Source organism: Azolla caroliniana, unplaced genomic scaffold (genome assembly GCF_043228905.1).
Source record: "Azolla caroliniana isolate FFs.n. ecotype wild unplaced genomic scaffold, voAzoCaro1.0.p SCAF_5, whole genome shotgun sequence".
Lineage (NCBI taxonomy): Eukaryota > Viridiplantae > Streptophyta > Polypodiopsida > Salviniales > Salviniaceae > Azolla > Azolla caroliniana.
In genome coordinates this window covers 6249799-6265621 of record NW_028230440.1, presented here as the reverse complement: position 1 = coordinate 6265621, position 15823 = coordinate 6249799, and the positions used below count along the sequence as shown (strand labels likewise).

The 15823-nt window shown below is 41.0% G+C and overlaps 1 protein-coding gene across 3 annotated transcripts; it reads left to right on the top strand.

Annotated features, from left to right (window-relative positions):
- Positions 1–168: 168 nt before the first annotated feature.
- Positions 169–15146, top strand: LOC147863936 (protein NOI4-like). 3 transcript variants are annotated; one of them, XM_087319962.1, is made up of 5 exons: positions 293–324; positions 11821–11928; positions 12606–12801; positions 13246–13442; positions 14797–15146. In XM_087319962.1, the coding sequence occupies exons 2-5, from the start codon at positions 11923–11925 to the stop codon at positions 14833–14835; spliced, it is 438 nt and encodes a 145-aa protein (XP_087176088.1). In that variant the 5' UTR covers positions 293–324; positions 11821–11922; the 3' UTR covers positions 14836–15146. The 3 variants fall into 3 exon arrangements, with proteins under 3 accessions (XP_087176090.1, XP_087176089.1, XP_087176088.1); XM_087319964.1 differs by lacking the exons at positions 11821–11928; positions 12606–12801 and having other exon boundaries at positions 169–324; XM_087319963.1 differs by lacking the exons at positions 11821–11928; positions 12606–12801 and having other exon boundaries at positions 169–328.
- The last annotated feature ends 677 nt before the right edge of the window (positions 15147–15823 follow it).

Below are 15823 nucleotides of genomic sequence, written 5' to 3'. Positions count from 1 at the left end.
ATAATTGATTTCTTGTATCATATAAAATAACTACAACAAAACGTATCCATACAATTAGACACATTTTTAACAATAACTACATATATACATTCACATAGTTTGATGTAAAATTATAGATGAGTATTTTATTATCAAAAAACTATTAATACTATGTTCATTACTTATTACTTAGTTTTCTGTACTCTGCCTAGGTCTTCTTCTCCTTCTTAATGCCAAGGAAAACAAAACAAAACAAAGAGCTTTCTCTCTAATCCTAAGATTCTCCAATATTAGATTTTTAAGGAAGACCTCAAATCAGTTCCAATTCTATCTCCATATATGACGGTCAGTGTATTTTATTTTCTCTTTTACATACCCTTTTATGTTAATTAATGTAACCTGCATTATATTTGTTTTAAAGTATGTTTATCTCTTTGAAAATTTCTGTTTTAGACTGGTTTTGAAGGCTGTATTCTGATTTTCTTCTAATAGAAGTAACGCAGAAGGTGATTTATTTCAATGGTGTGTTGTGCCCATTTGCTAAGGAACGTTTGGTTAGCATTCGTTTTGTTCGTTCAAACAAGTTTTTAGATAATATTAGATCTCTCTCAAGAGCTCCAAGAAGATGTATCATAGCCAAGGTGTATATTGTGCCATTTGATAAGAAATTCTATAATATGTTTAAGAAATATCAGCATGTCTACTTGCTCATACAATGGAGAATCAATACTGAGGAACTTATACATGATAATTATAGGACTCATAGATTAAAGATAGAACTGATACGCGATCACTTCGAAGAAATCTAACTACCGACCGCACACTGGAAAGAGAAATTGAATCATATTTATATTAGATCCGAACAGCTTTTAGAAATCTTATGGTCAATGAAGTTTAGAACCTTCTTGAATTTCCAGTGTGAATGGAGAATTAGATGACGAAGATTTAGAATATTGTAGGGAGTCTGAGGGGGTTTTGGAAGTTTCTAGAAAGGTCTGTAGTCTGTAATGTGAGGGTTTATAATGCCCTCGAGTGGGATATGATGTCATCCTCATAAAGTAGTCTTAAAAACTTAAGAAAACTTCTAAGATCTTCTGCATATAGCACATTGCTGATGGAACTCTCTGACACTTCATAACTAATAGATAACTAGGTTGAATGAGTTTTCATGTATGTTGATGTCGTCACCATTCCAATACATGTGACTCAAGTATGCTTGGAATTTTGCCATGCTTCCTAGTTTAGACACAAGTTTTGTAATGAATAGACAAGAACAAGAGAATGTAGACTAGACAAGACATGGCAACAGTACATGGAAAGGAAATGTATTCAATGTAGGCCAAGAGTGCACGGCAAGGAGATGTATACAATAACTATCATTGAATTGATTTGATAGAGAAAAATCTCCTCCAACAAATTTTTGTCGTACAAGGTCATTGCTAATGACACGGTGCTAGAACCTTCCAATATCTTTCATGACTTTTGATGATCATACAGAACTTTCTGCTACCTTCCATTTGGTTAAGAGTCTCATAGCTCAGTTGGTTACGTTGTTCATTTTGGTCATGGGTTCAAGCCCTACAAAGACAACAGTCTGAGTGTGTGGTTCAACAAGGTACTATAGCTTTCCTTGGAATCTCCTGTTGTAAAAATGCTTCATTTCCTTTTATCTTGACAAGTAATGGTGGTGATTGATGTCATTCAAGGATGGTGTATTTGTCCTAGATTTCTGGCAAGGGTTCTTGGATTCAGTCACAATCATAGATACTGGCCCCATTCTTCTCACAAGAACAATTCCAATGCCTCCAATCCTGTACCTAGAAGGGATATAAGCAGTACACTATGAACTGAGTCACAATTATACCAGGTTCGATAATACTGGGCTCCACCTTTCTCACAGGAACCATTCCAATGCCTCCAATCTTGTACCCACTCTTCCTACAAGAGGTCCACCTTTCTCACAGGAATCATTCCAAGACCTCCAATCTTGTACCCACTATGAACTGAGTCACAACCATACTAGGTTTGATATTACCCGCCCTTCCTACAAGAGCAATTCCAATGTTTTCTTGGTGTGGGAGGTGAAGAGGTTTATCAGATGCTCTCTTTGGTTGATAGATCATGTCTAAGAGTTCAAAAGAGTAGGACCCTTCTACCAATAAAGTTTGAGTGATCTCCCTATCATGCTGGCGCCCTTAAATCTAGAGTTTGGGACAAATATAATCTTGTTGGGATTGGTACCAACCATCGTCAAGTAGCTGGAATGCTCTTATGCAATCACATCATAATGAGCCTTGGAGTGCTTGGGAGTAGTAGCATCCATCTTGTTGTAAGACCATATCATTTGCTTCCCATTGAGAGTAAAAGTCAATGGAGCCTCATGAGTTGTCCATCCTTGGCAATACTAGCGTCAAAGTCTCTAGTGGTTGATTGGAGTCAATGATTACGTTCTTGATGAAATCATGATTTCCAAGGCATCTATGAAAATGCACTATTGCTTAGTGGCGCGAATTCGTAGAGAACAATATTCAAGCCAAAACAAGAGTTGATGTATTTGGTAACTCCTGTTGATCTGTTAGAAAAAAATTCTCGCCAACAACTCCTTTTATATAAGTTCATTACTAATCCATGATTTTCATAAGTTTCCATAATGTCGAAGAACCTTCTAGAACTTTATGCTACAACTTTTTATAATGTTTTATTTATTTCCAAGTTGTTAGAATGTTGCTCTTATGAACTAAGGGTTATGGCTTCAAGCCTTGGCTAGCCCAAAACAATCTGAGTATGTGGTTTGTGACAGGTTTGGGAAGAGATAGATAGATAGATTCTATTATCGTTGTAAAGAAATGGAGAGTGTAGGTGATCTTGTGCAGTGGAAGGAACTATGTGTGTGTGTGTGTAAGACAAAGAGAGAGAGAGAGAGAGAGAGAGAGAGAGAGAGAGAGAGAGAGAGAGAGAGAGAGCGGGTAAACTCAGAGAAACAGAGAGAACATGAAGTTGTATTAGAAAATATGAAATATACATCCAACAATAACTTAGTTACGAAAGGGTTGGTTAAAATACCAACTAACTTAGGGCAATTGCCCTTTCTACTATTTACAAAACGAGCTTGAACCTAGAGTGTCCATTGCTAGTGTGAAAGCCATTCCATTGGGGAAATTGGGTTTGACTCTCAACACGCTCCTTCAAACAGAACTTCCTGTTGCCGGAAAATTGTCTTGCTGTTTGGCTCATTTCATCTTTCTGAATTCCTTGGCTCTATGTCCGGAGGACCGGATGGTCGGTCGGATTGGCTTCGACTGGTCGATTGATATATGTTCTCTTTTGTCCAACTACTTCGTGCTCCTTGTTCAACTAGCTTGTTAGCTTCGTGCTTCGACTCCCCTTGGTTGGTTGTGTTGCTACTTTGACTACTCCTTTGGTCGGCTTTGATCGACAGATCGGTTGCTATTCGGCTGTTGTGTTGTGCTCGTCGGCTTTGTCGGTTGTGTTGTACTCCCCTTCAAGCTCAGCAATGCGGCTATCGTTAGGCCAAGGTCCGTCATGAATTGCCTAAGCTTGTCGACTCTAAGGCTTTTGTGAAGATGTCGGCTACCTGAAGGTTCGTGCTCATGTGTTGTAGGTCGACATCTCCAGCTTGAACGCGCTCTTGGATGAAGTGATAGTGCACTTTGATATGTTTCGTGCACGCGTGGAACACCAGGGTCCGAGGTAGATGAATACTGCTCATGTTGTCACAGTAAAGGAGAATTGGATCCTTGATGGGAACACTCAGATCCTTTAATATTCTTTTCAGCCAAAAGGCTTCACATGCTGCGACGATCACTCCCTTATATTCGGCTTCTGTGCTCGATAGTGCGACTGTCGGTTGCTTTTTGCTACACGAGGATATAGCTCCGTTGTCGAGGGAGAAGACGAATCCCGATGTTGATCGTCTGTCGGCCTTGTAACCAACCCAATTTGCATCTCTGTACCCTTTGAGTTGAATGACCATGTCTGACTTATACAGGATGCCGTAATCCATCATCCCACTAATGTACCTGAGTACTCTCTTAGCGCAATCCAAATGATTATCCCGAGGTTTTTGCATGAATTGGCTAAGTAGACTGACCGAATAGCTGAGGTCGGGTTGAGTGATGGTGAGATAGATTAAGCTACCGATTAGCTGACGATATTGAGTCGGCTCGCACTCTTCTGCACTAGAGTCAACATCGAGCTTTAGGTTTCGACCAAGAGGGGTTGACGCTGGTTTTCACTCTGTCATCCTAGACTTGTGTAGTAAGTTGAGGATGTAGTGCTGTTGGGAGATCATGGTCCCGACTGGTGTCCGAATTACTTCTATGGTGAGGAAATAATTGAGCTCTTGCATGTCTTTCATTTCGAATCTGCTGGATAGGAGGGTGTTGGACTTATTGATGTTGGCTAGATGCTCTCCTCCGATGAACATATCATCCATGTACAAGATGATCATGATTGGGCTTTTGGAGTCGCTTCTTACGTAGAGGGAGCTGTCCGATTTCGACATTCGGAAGTCGATTTGGTGAAGACATTGAGTAATCTTCCAATGCCGGCCACCTGCTGCTTGCTTGAGTCCGTACGGCAGACTGTGGTCGGATGGTTGGTCGATTCGAAATCGGGTGGTTGAATCATGAAGACCTCCTTTTCTAATTCACCTTCAAGAAAGTCGTTCTTCACGTCCATTTGATGGAAGTGCCACCCACTATCAACTGCGAGTGCAATAATGTCCGAACAGTCGTCATCTTTGCCATTGGGGCAAAGGTCTCCGCATAATTGACTCCATACATTTGAGCGTATCCTTTTGCTACAAGTCGTGCTTTGTAGCGGTTTACTAAGCTGTCGGCATTATATTTTACCTTGTAGATCCACCTATAGCCGATCGCTTTCTTGTGTGGTGAGTGGGTGACGAGATCCCGTGCCTCGTTTTTACATAGTGCTTGCATTTCCTCGTTCATGGCTTCGACCCATCGTGGGTCCTTGGCTACTTCGGAAAACGTTTCCAGTTCTCAGATTGTCACCACCTTCATCATAAAGGCATAGTGATATGCCATGTAGTCATCGTAGCCAAATTGGCTGACCAGGTTCTCGTTTGCAATGGCTATGGTTTTCTTTACTCCATTTGTCTGGATAATCAGAGCATCAGGGCAGGGCCTTCAAACTCACTATCGAGTGAGTCGATTCGTTGTCGTCCGGATCTTCGTACTCCGACATTTTGGCCTTCCCTTTGTCGATCTTGGGACTCGGCCGAGATGTGCTGCGATCGCTTGGAGGCTCTTGAGGTCCACTCAATCTAATCGAGATTGGACTTTCTTCTAATGTATGCCTCAGTCGATCATCCTCTTCTATCTCGTGGTCGGCCGAAATCGATTCAAGTGGAGTCGGCTTTGGTTCTTACCATGATGCCGATTCATCGAAAACGACGTCCCGACTTACTCGAACTTTTAAGGTAGATGGATTATAACACTTGTACCCCTTTTGTTCGAGTGAGTACCCTATGAGGATACATTTCTCCGACTTAGGATCGAGCTTTTGTTGCTTTTTGTCGGGATTATGTACATAAGCAATTGCGCCGAATATCTTGATGTGGGATAAATACGGCTTCCTTCCGAAGAACTTCTCGTGGGGTGTGACATTGTGCACTCCCGATGTTGTGCACCGATTCATGAGATAGACGATTGTGTTAGCCGCTTCTGCCCAGTATGCCTTTGGCGGGTTTTTCTTATTCATCATTGCTCTTGCCGCCTCCAATATGTGCCGATTTTTCCTTTCAGCTACTCCGTTTTGCTAAGGTGTGTGTCGGTAGGTAAATTCTCGTCGAATTCCGTCCTTACGGAGAGAGGCTATAAATTCGTTCGAGAAGTACTCCGTTCCACCTTCCGACCGAAGTTATCAGACATGCTGACTTGTTGCTTTTTCGACTTCATTTTAAAATGTCTAGAAGTGTCTGAACACTCTGCTCTTTTGTCTCATGGGGTAGATCCAGGTGTGCCTTGAGAAGTCGTTGATGAACGTCATGTAATATCGGCATCCGTTGAATGTAGCCGTCTGAGCCGGTCCCCATAAATCTGAATGTATTATATCCAGGATCCCTTTTCTTATGTTCTTCTCCTTTAGGAACGGTTGCCGATGTTGCTTGCTAAATTGGCAAGCTTCGCATACTCCAGAAATCTCCTCTATAAAAATTGAGTGTCTGATGATGACTCCTTTTGCTAGCATGCCCTTGAGCTTCTGGAGATTGATGTGGCCAATTCTTTTGTGCCACACTTTCAAGTCAGTGTCAACTTTGAGACCTTTTGTGAACATAGTTGACTTCACCTTGTTTGAATCGAGGATGAACATTTGACCTTCTCTTCGACCTCGAGCAACAAGTCAACTGTCTTTTTCAATAAAGCACCCTTCGTGATTGAACTGTACTTGCATGCCTTGTTTTACCATCTGGCCAAGAGAGACTAGATTTTTTATTTTTATTTCGTGATGGTCGGGACATGCAAGATGTTCTTGATGTAGGCTTGTTTGCCGTCGTTCTCGAATGGGACATTTCCGACATGCTGAATGGGATGAATTGTGTCATTCCCAGTTTCAACGTAGCCAGGTCGATCGGGCTTTCACAACTCTTGGAACCAATCTTCGTGAGACGTCATGTGATTGGATGCTCCAGAATCAACAAACCATACATTGTCTGAACCAGAGGTGTTAGTCGGACTTTGCGCCGACATTTGACTGTGCTTTATGCCTCATTACAAACCTTTCGTCATGGTCGTCATAGTCGGAATTCGTAGCATAGTTCGTGAGTTGTCGGCTGGTCGAAGCGGACTCTCGTTTCTTCTTTCGACACTCTTCATAGTGGTCGAGTTTTCCACAGTATTTGCATTCAATCGGGCTGTTTTGGCGACTTGGTCCGGCAGGATGGCTCCCCCTTCTGCCGAACGCCCTTGGTGTGTTCCTGGCCTCTTGCCAATGATGGGAGTTGTGTTCTCAGGTTGGCCAATCAGGTCGGCCTCGTCCGACTCGGACTCTGTTTCCACAACCAAATCCTCTTCCCTTGTCCAACTGGGAGTAGAGCATATGTCCGTCTGGCACATTGCTCCTTGATCGGATGTGATTTTCTTCGACCAACAATATCAACTGAAGGTCGAAAAATGAGGGAGAATTCTCCCTTGCAAGGATGGCTGATCTGATCGTGCCGAATCGTGGTGCTAAGTCGTTGAGGCATATTTGCACCATTTCGTTATCATTGATGATGAGTTGACGTTGATCGAACCGAGGGCGTCACACAGCTCCTTGATCTTCAAGGTATAGCTGGCGATCGACATATCCCTTTGCTAAATATTGTTCAACTCCTGACGGAGTTGAAGCTTGCATGCGGCCATGTTGGCTGGAAAAATATTTTTGAGATTGCCCCATGCTTCTTTCAGTGTTTTTACCTCTTGAATGTAGCCAAGCATGTGATCATGAACGCATGATGCTAAGCAGTACAACACACAACTTGCCGCTTGCTCCCAAGCTGGGTAGTCGGCATGTGTTGGGTTGGGTTGATTTTCTTGAGCTCCTTCGATGTAGCTCCAATAGCCTTGACCGACAGGGTATTGGTACATCTTCTATTCCCAAGATGCAAAAATTGATTTGTCGAGTTTCTTGGTGGGAAGAGCACTTCCCATTTGAGTGTTCGTTGTGTAGTTTTTCTTCTCCGTCGTTGGGCCAATTGTGTATGGTTGTCAGCGAACAACACAAACATAGTTGAACGAATCATACCACCACATGCTCTGATACCATGTAAAGAAACGGAGAGTGAAGGTGACCTTGTGCGGTGGAAGGAATTGTGTGTGTAAGACAAACAGAGAGAGAGAGAGGGTAAACTCAAAGAAACAGAGAGAACATGAAGCTGTATTAGAAAATATGAAATATACATCCAACAATAACTTAGTTACAAAAGGGTTGGTTTAAATACCAACTAACTTAGGGCAACTGCCCTTTCTACTATTTACAAAACTAGCCTGAACCTAGAGTTTCCATTGCTAGTGTGAAAGCCATTCCATTGGGGAAGTTGGGTTTGACTCTCAACAATTGTCTTCGTAGGTCAAATATGACCTATGAGACCAAAAATATTACATTTCACATGATACATGGGAAAGTGAGTAGCGACTCTCAATGTTTAAGAACTTTACCACTGAATGTTGCAATCGAGAGTGCATTGTCGTTGTGAGAGAAATTTGTGCAAGGATTGGGTTTGGTTGAAGATGTGTGGAAAGCATGGTCGAATATTATCAAAGGCAAAGCATTGTATAAAAGTGTGATACTTAGACCCTCAAACTTGTTTAGGGCAAAGTGTGCATAGTCGACCACTCTCATCACTTGTGCCCTAATGCCTTGTCTCACATCGCAATGCATGTGAGCTAAGTCGCATGGAAGCAATGGGTCGACTGGCAGACAATAGGATCGGCTCTAACATGTATCAATGTGTATGGTTTTCCTATTTTGCGAAGAATATGGTTTTGTAGTTAGGTGCAACATGTGTAGTATAATGTGTGAAGCGTGAGCCTCCACATCTGTCTTATGTCATGATACACTGGAGTTGCAAAAAGGCCTCATTTACAAAGGAATCTAGTGATGCATCATGAAGTGTGTTGCATCCCATCTACCAAACCATTTTTCTATATCTTGCATCCAACTAGAACACAAAATTTTGCTTTTATGCATCTTTTGTATCTTTTTGCTTGTTTCCCATGCAATTCTAGGAAGTCGATGCGAGGGATTTTTTTGAACCTTAAGCATGTATTCAACAACCCTTTCCATGGGCATGATCTCAATGGGAAGTGATCCTGTCTCAAGAAGGAGGGTGTATTGCATTTGTTTCTTAACTTGTAGAAACTTTGTAAGAAAATGTTTTTGGACATTTTCAAACTCTTTCCAAGTAGATTCAGTGATGCTACCACCCCATACATCCACCCTATAGAGAAGCATTGGTGTCACCAAAGTGTTGAAAAGATATTTCTTGACAACCCAACACTTAATATCTCCATGATTGCATGTGTTCTGAAATGCATAATATGCTCTCTTTCCCACCTCTATGCGGCATGTAGAGAGAGAGAAAGAAAGAAAGAAATATTAACATCTTCTAAGGCCATATTTGGCCCATGAGACAAATGGTTTACAACAAAAAATGGGATATTTACCCATTCATCAAAAGTAAAAAATAAAAAATAAAAATAGAGTTTTAAGCTAAATTGTTCTAGTAAAATAAAATAACAAACATGTTCTACAATAAAAATGATGTTATACTAGGCCTAATTTTATTTCCATCCAAGTCTCTCGAAGAGAAGCGGGAGGTCAAAGGGTTTCGATGTGGATGTGGCCCGTGGCCCCAATGTAAAAGGTACCCCAACCATAGCTTCTAGTCGACGTAGCTCACGTTCCCTTATCTTCTTAATCCTTTCTACTCCGTGTCGACTTGTTTTGAAGCCCAACATCCAAGGGGGTTTGGTTGTTCTTTGTGTTTCGGCTTCCTCAAGAGAGAGGCCGAGCGGCGTAAGTGTATCCACATTCATCGTCTCCCCTTGTTCCTGAAAAATTACACTAGTTACAAGTTGATGAATAGTAAAAGGATTATGGTTAACACTTTGTAATTTATTCTCCCTATGTTGTTTTAGCTCTAAGATATACCTACCTAGTCTCTTATATCCGGGGTATCTAATAGTTTGGAGAGGGTGGGAGAGTGTCCTAATTTGTCTCGGTATTCCACTCGTATATCGACATAAGTTTGGCACTTGCATGTGAAGTGATACTCATCCTCTATCTCTATGTGGCACAACCTACATAGCCTTTCCTCCCTAGGGACTCTATTAGCCCGATCATTCTCAATCTCAAGTTGGTGAGATGATATCCTAAGTTGTCCAATGGCAACCCTTAGTGCATTTGATAAGAATGTATCTAGATATCTTGGTCGTGTAATAATACCTAATTGAGAGAAGTGCAAGAAGTGTTCCTTATAGTACAACATTTTAGATGGGAGTGGCACTCGTGGGGTGATCCATTTATATCGAGTGTAAATTTGCCATATTTCTTGGCGTATCACTTTATTACGGTCTTCATGAGATATTAGAGTTTGGTCAGTCCCATGGTTGTACTTAAGAGGGGGTAGGTTATTAATGTCTATGCCGTTTGCAAGTAACCAACTCACCACAATGCTATACAAAGAGCTAGTGTCTCCAGACGCATGTAGGGATCGAGATGCCTCAAAGGCTCGACGGGATATCCTATCTTGTGGCTGGCTATGTATCTGATGAATAAAAACTACCACTAAAGGTTTAGGGTTTAGGGTTTAGGGTTTAGAGAGAGAGAAAGAGAAAGAGAGAGAGAGGTATTTTTGTCACTAAAGGTTTTACTAAAATTTATGAGTAACCATTCAAACAGATTGTGTGCACGTCCACCAATCACACAATCATTTGCTCATCTATGGTCAACCATGGTTGAAGGCTAAGGGCGACTCTCTAATTGGACTCATTAGAAAGTCCAAGACTGTTGGATATCCATATGAATGATGGGCTGGCCTAGTAAAGCCCCCTTCAAATGCAATGTATTTGTTTCCCACTTGCTGCTTCCCTCTCAAGTGGCACCTTTCAAATGGTTCTTACTTCTGTTGTACTACAGATGGTGAAACTTGTCGACATAGCTTTTTATCTGGCCTGGAGGCACAACATATTTGGTGTCAATGTACAAGTTGGGAACTATGCATTGACATGATTGGGTTTTGGCAATTCAAAACTACCAGGCTCTGTGCAACCACATGTAACGGTTGTCTTCCACTCTGCATTTTTTGACACTGTTTGGGTTCGGCGTATCAGGAATGTGTTTGTCTTCAATTCTCATCCTGGAGTGCATAGTCGTATCGGCCTTTTGAGAGGTCTCCTTCACTGGCAGCTCAGATTTTTGAGACTGTTGGGTCTGGACTATCAGGAACGTGTTTGCCTTCAATTCCCATTCTGGAGTGCTGTAAAATCAGCCTTTTGAAAGGTCTTCTTCACTGGAAGTTAAGCACCATAGTCTATGCTGGTCTTGTTGACAAGAATGATTAATACAATTGCTCATTAGAGAGAGAGAGAGAGAGAGAGAGAGACAAAGACACTAAGACAGTTGTAGCTCTGCTGGAAAAGTTGTCTGACAGGCATTAGAAGGTTGTATTCCACTTTCTGCATTTTTCAGGCTGCTGGCATAGTTGGACTATCAGGAATGTGTCTATTCCCTTTCTGGAGTGTGCTGTCTTGTCAGCGTTTTGAGAGGTCTCCTTCTCTGACATTTCAGCACCATATGCCATGCTTTTGTTTTTCCGTAACGGCTATGCTGGCCATGTTAATAAGGATGATTAATACAATTATGCATTATCAAACGAGGGAGAGGGAGAGACGCAAAGGCGTTCAGATGGTTGTAACTCGGCAGCACCGAGCTATGTGGGACTTGCTAACAAAAATGATTAATATAATTACTCCTTCCCAAAAGATAGAGATGGAGAGAGGCAACAACACTTAGATGGTTGTAGCTCAGCTGTAAAAGTTTTCTAATAGAGTTTAGAAGATCGTGAGGTCAACCCTTACATCCTGTAGTCTTGTATATAGTGAGATTTTGAACCATGATGCACGAGTTAGTAAAAATTTGGCTTACCACTAGTTTACAGCCCTAATATGAAAAAAACTTGGCGTATTTTAAACTAATGAAATGGCTGAGCCTATGGTGAGAAAACTTGGATTCTCTTAATTTTATGACTTTGGTCCATTTAAGCCAGAAATCCAACTGCCAGAGATAGAGACAGAGATTTTAATGTAATAACAGCAAAAAGCAACTCATATACCAAATTTTGGCAATTGGGATCCGAACAATCATATCTCCTATACAGCTTGCTTTGATCAAGCCTAGGATGGAAAAGGAGGAAAAATGGTATACTCCATTGATGCTTTTGAAAGCAATGGAAAGCTTAGTGAGAGCAAAATTAACTCTAATGGAGTTTCTACAAACGTTGTCGTGAAGGATTCCGGCCATAGGAGGAAAGGGGAGCTGGATGTGCCTGAACGGGGGAGCGCAAATATGCAGAATAGAAAGGTGAGGAAGGAAGGTGAGGCCTCTGCTCGCGTAGAAAGCCCATATGCTCCCGACCAGAGGCTCATCGTTCTGTGTGTGTGTGTGTGTGTGTGTGTGCAGAGTTCGAAGCTCTGTTACGGCCGAGTCCGGTTGTATTTCTCTCTGTTTTCAAGTTAATTGATTATCTCAATGCTTCCGGATTCTGTGTGATCGTGTGTCTCTCTGCTTCTGCCTACGCTCTTAACTCCGCTTCCTTCCATTTGCGTGCTTATCTGAGTCTTCGAGCCCGTGTGCTCATTGTCCAGTATCCGGCAACAGGTCCGGAACAGTTCACGTATCCGAGCCCATGTGCTCATCATCCAGTATCCGGCGACAGGTCCGGATCAGCTGCATGCCTGAACCTGCGTGCCGGTAACGATACCCTGATAGCGATCTGGAAAGCACCTCTCCCTTTCCCCTCTCTATCCGGTTCCTTGGTACAAGACCCCGGCGGTCAAGCCCCGATCCGGCACATACCCGCAGAATACCTCGATAATATAACAACTCAACATCGTCGAAGGGGTAGCAGAGATGATACTGAATTTGGGCTTGGTGGTCGAGGGAATGGTCGTCATGTCACGCGTACTAGTCGAGGCGAAGAACTTTCTGTTTCACATCCCGAGACTCGGAATTCCAACCATGTTAATGTAGGAAGACGAGGGTCAGCACCAGGCACACCTAGCAGAAATCAAGTATGTATATTCGTAGAGAGAGAGAGAGAGAGAGAGAGAGAGAGAGAGAGAGGGTAATGCTAAAATATTACCAGATCATATTTACTCCACAACTGTTTATACGTTTTGCCAACTTGTCACTCTAAATCATGATTACCATATCTAAATCAAACATTATGGACAATTTGATTAGTCTGGATTAATTCATGTGGATTAAGCTAAACACATCTGGATCGATCTTGATTGACTGGAAATAAAGACATTAATTAAGTTGTTTGATTCCCGTGCTTTTGTGGGCCATACAAAAAGAGTGGCATTTTGGCAAATATGTAAATCGTTTGTGGTATTCTCAAAAGTTGTGAAAGTCTACAATGGTAATGTTTAAACATTCCCTATACACACATGTATATGCATTAATTTTGTGATGCAGTTAATTTCTCGTGTTTTCATCTTTTTTGTACACGGAGAGATATGTATACCGCCCAACTTCCAAATTTTGGTGACTGGGATGTGAATAATCCTGGTGCTGGAGATGGATTTACTATGATTTTTGACAAAGCTCGAGATGAGAAAAAAACTGGTGGACCCTTTCATGCTCCCGATTCTCCCTTCAGACACAAGGTTGTAGAAACTCAGAGTTCTCAACCTATACAGCATGAAAGCTTGGTAAGTTGTTGTAGAGCATTTGATTTAATTTTAAGGGGGATAAAATGCTGAGGTGGCCTTATGTTTATGACTATTTTCCTAAATGCCCTTATCTTTGCATGACGAGTGGCTTACATGCCCTCATGCTTTTTTATTATTTACTTTCCCAAAAGCCCACATCCTTATAAGCAACATCATTGAAACTTGGTAAGTTGCAGTAGAGCATTTGTCATTTTCATTTAGGGGAAAATTCTGAAATGCCCAACACTTATATGACTATTTCCCAAGATTTGCATTTATGTTTGCTTTTTACCCCGAATGCCCTTATGTCCTTATAAGGTACATCGTGAAAACTCACCAAATAGGCCCTTATGTTTAAGTCTATTTCCGGAGATGCTCCTTATTGTGACCAAGGGAATTTGGGTAACAGCCTACACATCACGAAAGTTCGTTGAAGTAGTTTTAGGGCATTTTGATTTATTTTTCACAAAAAAGTCTTGGACTCCTTTATGGTTATAAGTTATAACCTTTACCGAAAAGTCCCTATGGGGCCCCACCTGAGGGCATGCCATTTGTCATTTTCATTTAGGAAAAATTCTGAAATGCCCTTACATTTATATGACTCTGCCAATCACACTATGTTTGCCTTTTCCCCGAAAGGCCCATATGTCCTTGTAAGGTACATCAAGAAAGCTCACCAAGTAGGCCCTTATGTTTAGGTGTATTTCAAGTGATGCCACTTATTGGGACCAAGGGCATTTGGGGAAATAGCCTACACATTCTGAAAGCTTGGTGAAGTTGTTGTAGGGCATTTTGAAAAAAAATTTACGAAAAAAGTTGAAACTCCCTTACAGCTATAAGCATTACCCAGAAGGCCCTTATGGGGACTCGAAGGCATGTCATAATAAGAATAAACGGCATAAGGGCATTTCTTCAAAGAGACATAAACAAAGAGCACATTTCAGAGTTTCGCCAAAATATAAATGAATACAAAACTCTTTAATGCCCTTAAGTTTATGACTATTACCTGAGATTCTGCTCTGGAGAACCAGAGGCAGTTGTTGTAATTAGAAAAGGCTGTATAAAGATATCTCTGGAAATACTCAAAACAAAAAGGGCATTCCAAAAAAATTACTGAAATATAAATGATGGCAAGACTGTGTAATGCCCTTATGAATTATGACTATTTCTTGCGATGCCCCTTATGGGGTACCATGGGAGACGCAAATATTGGATATAGTCAGAAAAATAAGGGCATACTAGGAAATAATCTAAAGTGTGAGAGCATTTTGGAGTTTTTCCCCTACATTTTGGCATGTTTTAAGTCTACAGCTGGAATTTGTGTCTAATTCAAGTTAGCTTAGATGTTTTGCAGAAGTGGTTTTGCAGTTGTTTCCAGCCAAATACATTATAGCCAAAGTTGTGCCTTATGACAAGCACTTTATGTCCTTAATTCTTGGATGATGCATTTGGGAATCGAAAATATATGCTTGTATAACATTCACACTCTCAATCACTATTCTAATTCATCTTTAGAGTATCTCCGTACACAGTTGAGTGTTTCCAAGTTTTAGATGAACGTAGTTTTCCTAAGGATGTGATGTGAATTATACACTTTCAGAAAAGGTTAGAAAAGCATTTTGCAGTACTTCTCTAATGAGTTGTTCTTCCTTCTGTGTACATGTGAAAATGCTTTGAATTCTCCATTTTAAGATCATTCGTCTACATGATGGGATATCGTGTTTGCTACGCTAGTCCCATGGGTCATGTTTTCCCTCTTTTGAATGATAATATATCATCATCATCACCATCGCCGCCGCCACCATCTCTCCAGCCACAATGCTGACTCTTAATTGCTAATTTATTAATAAAATTCTTGTGGGTCGAAATTTATTGGTCTCATTGTTCATATTATATATTCTAAAGTAGGAAGTGACCTCACATTGAGTTGCATGACACATGCTTAAAATTCTCTTTTTCTTGTGCTTTGAAATTGTGTAAATAATGTAATGTATTATTGGGTTTGGATATGCACATTTGATGGTTGTGATTATTCATTTCTTGTATCATATGCTTGTTCATGGTTGTGTTAGTATGAATACTAGTTTGTCAAACAATTAGGAAGTAATGTTACCAATCGTAACAAGTATTAAGACCATAAAGAAGCTAAGTTTGAGAACAAGCTATTTGGGAAGTTTTACTTTCATGATCATTGATTGTTGTTTGGCTTTGTTGAGAATACGGATTATTCAACTGAATTCATTGTAGTTCACTATCACAAATTGGAATTTGGTCAATGTAGTACCCATGTGAACTGCGCTATCATCAAATTGTAGTAACCTACCACTTGTATAAAATGAAGTAGCATGAAATTGTGAGGGCGGGTCAATCACAAAAATTGC

Coding starts and splice junctions, on each gene's coding strand:
- LOC147863936 (XM_087319962.1), top strand. Junction 12,802..13,245: donor ACCTAGCAGAAATCAAGTAT/GTATATTCGTAG, acceptor GTACACGGAGAG/ATATGTATACCGCCCAACTT. Junction 13,443..14,796: donor CTATACAGCATGAAAGCTTG/GTAAGTTGTTGT, acceptor GATGTTTTGCAG/AAGTGGTTTTGCAGTTGTTT.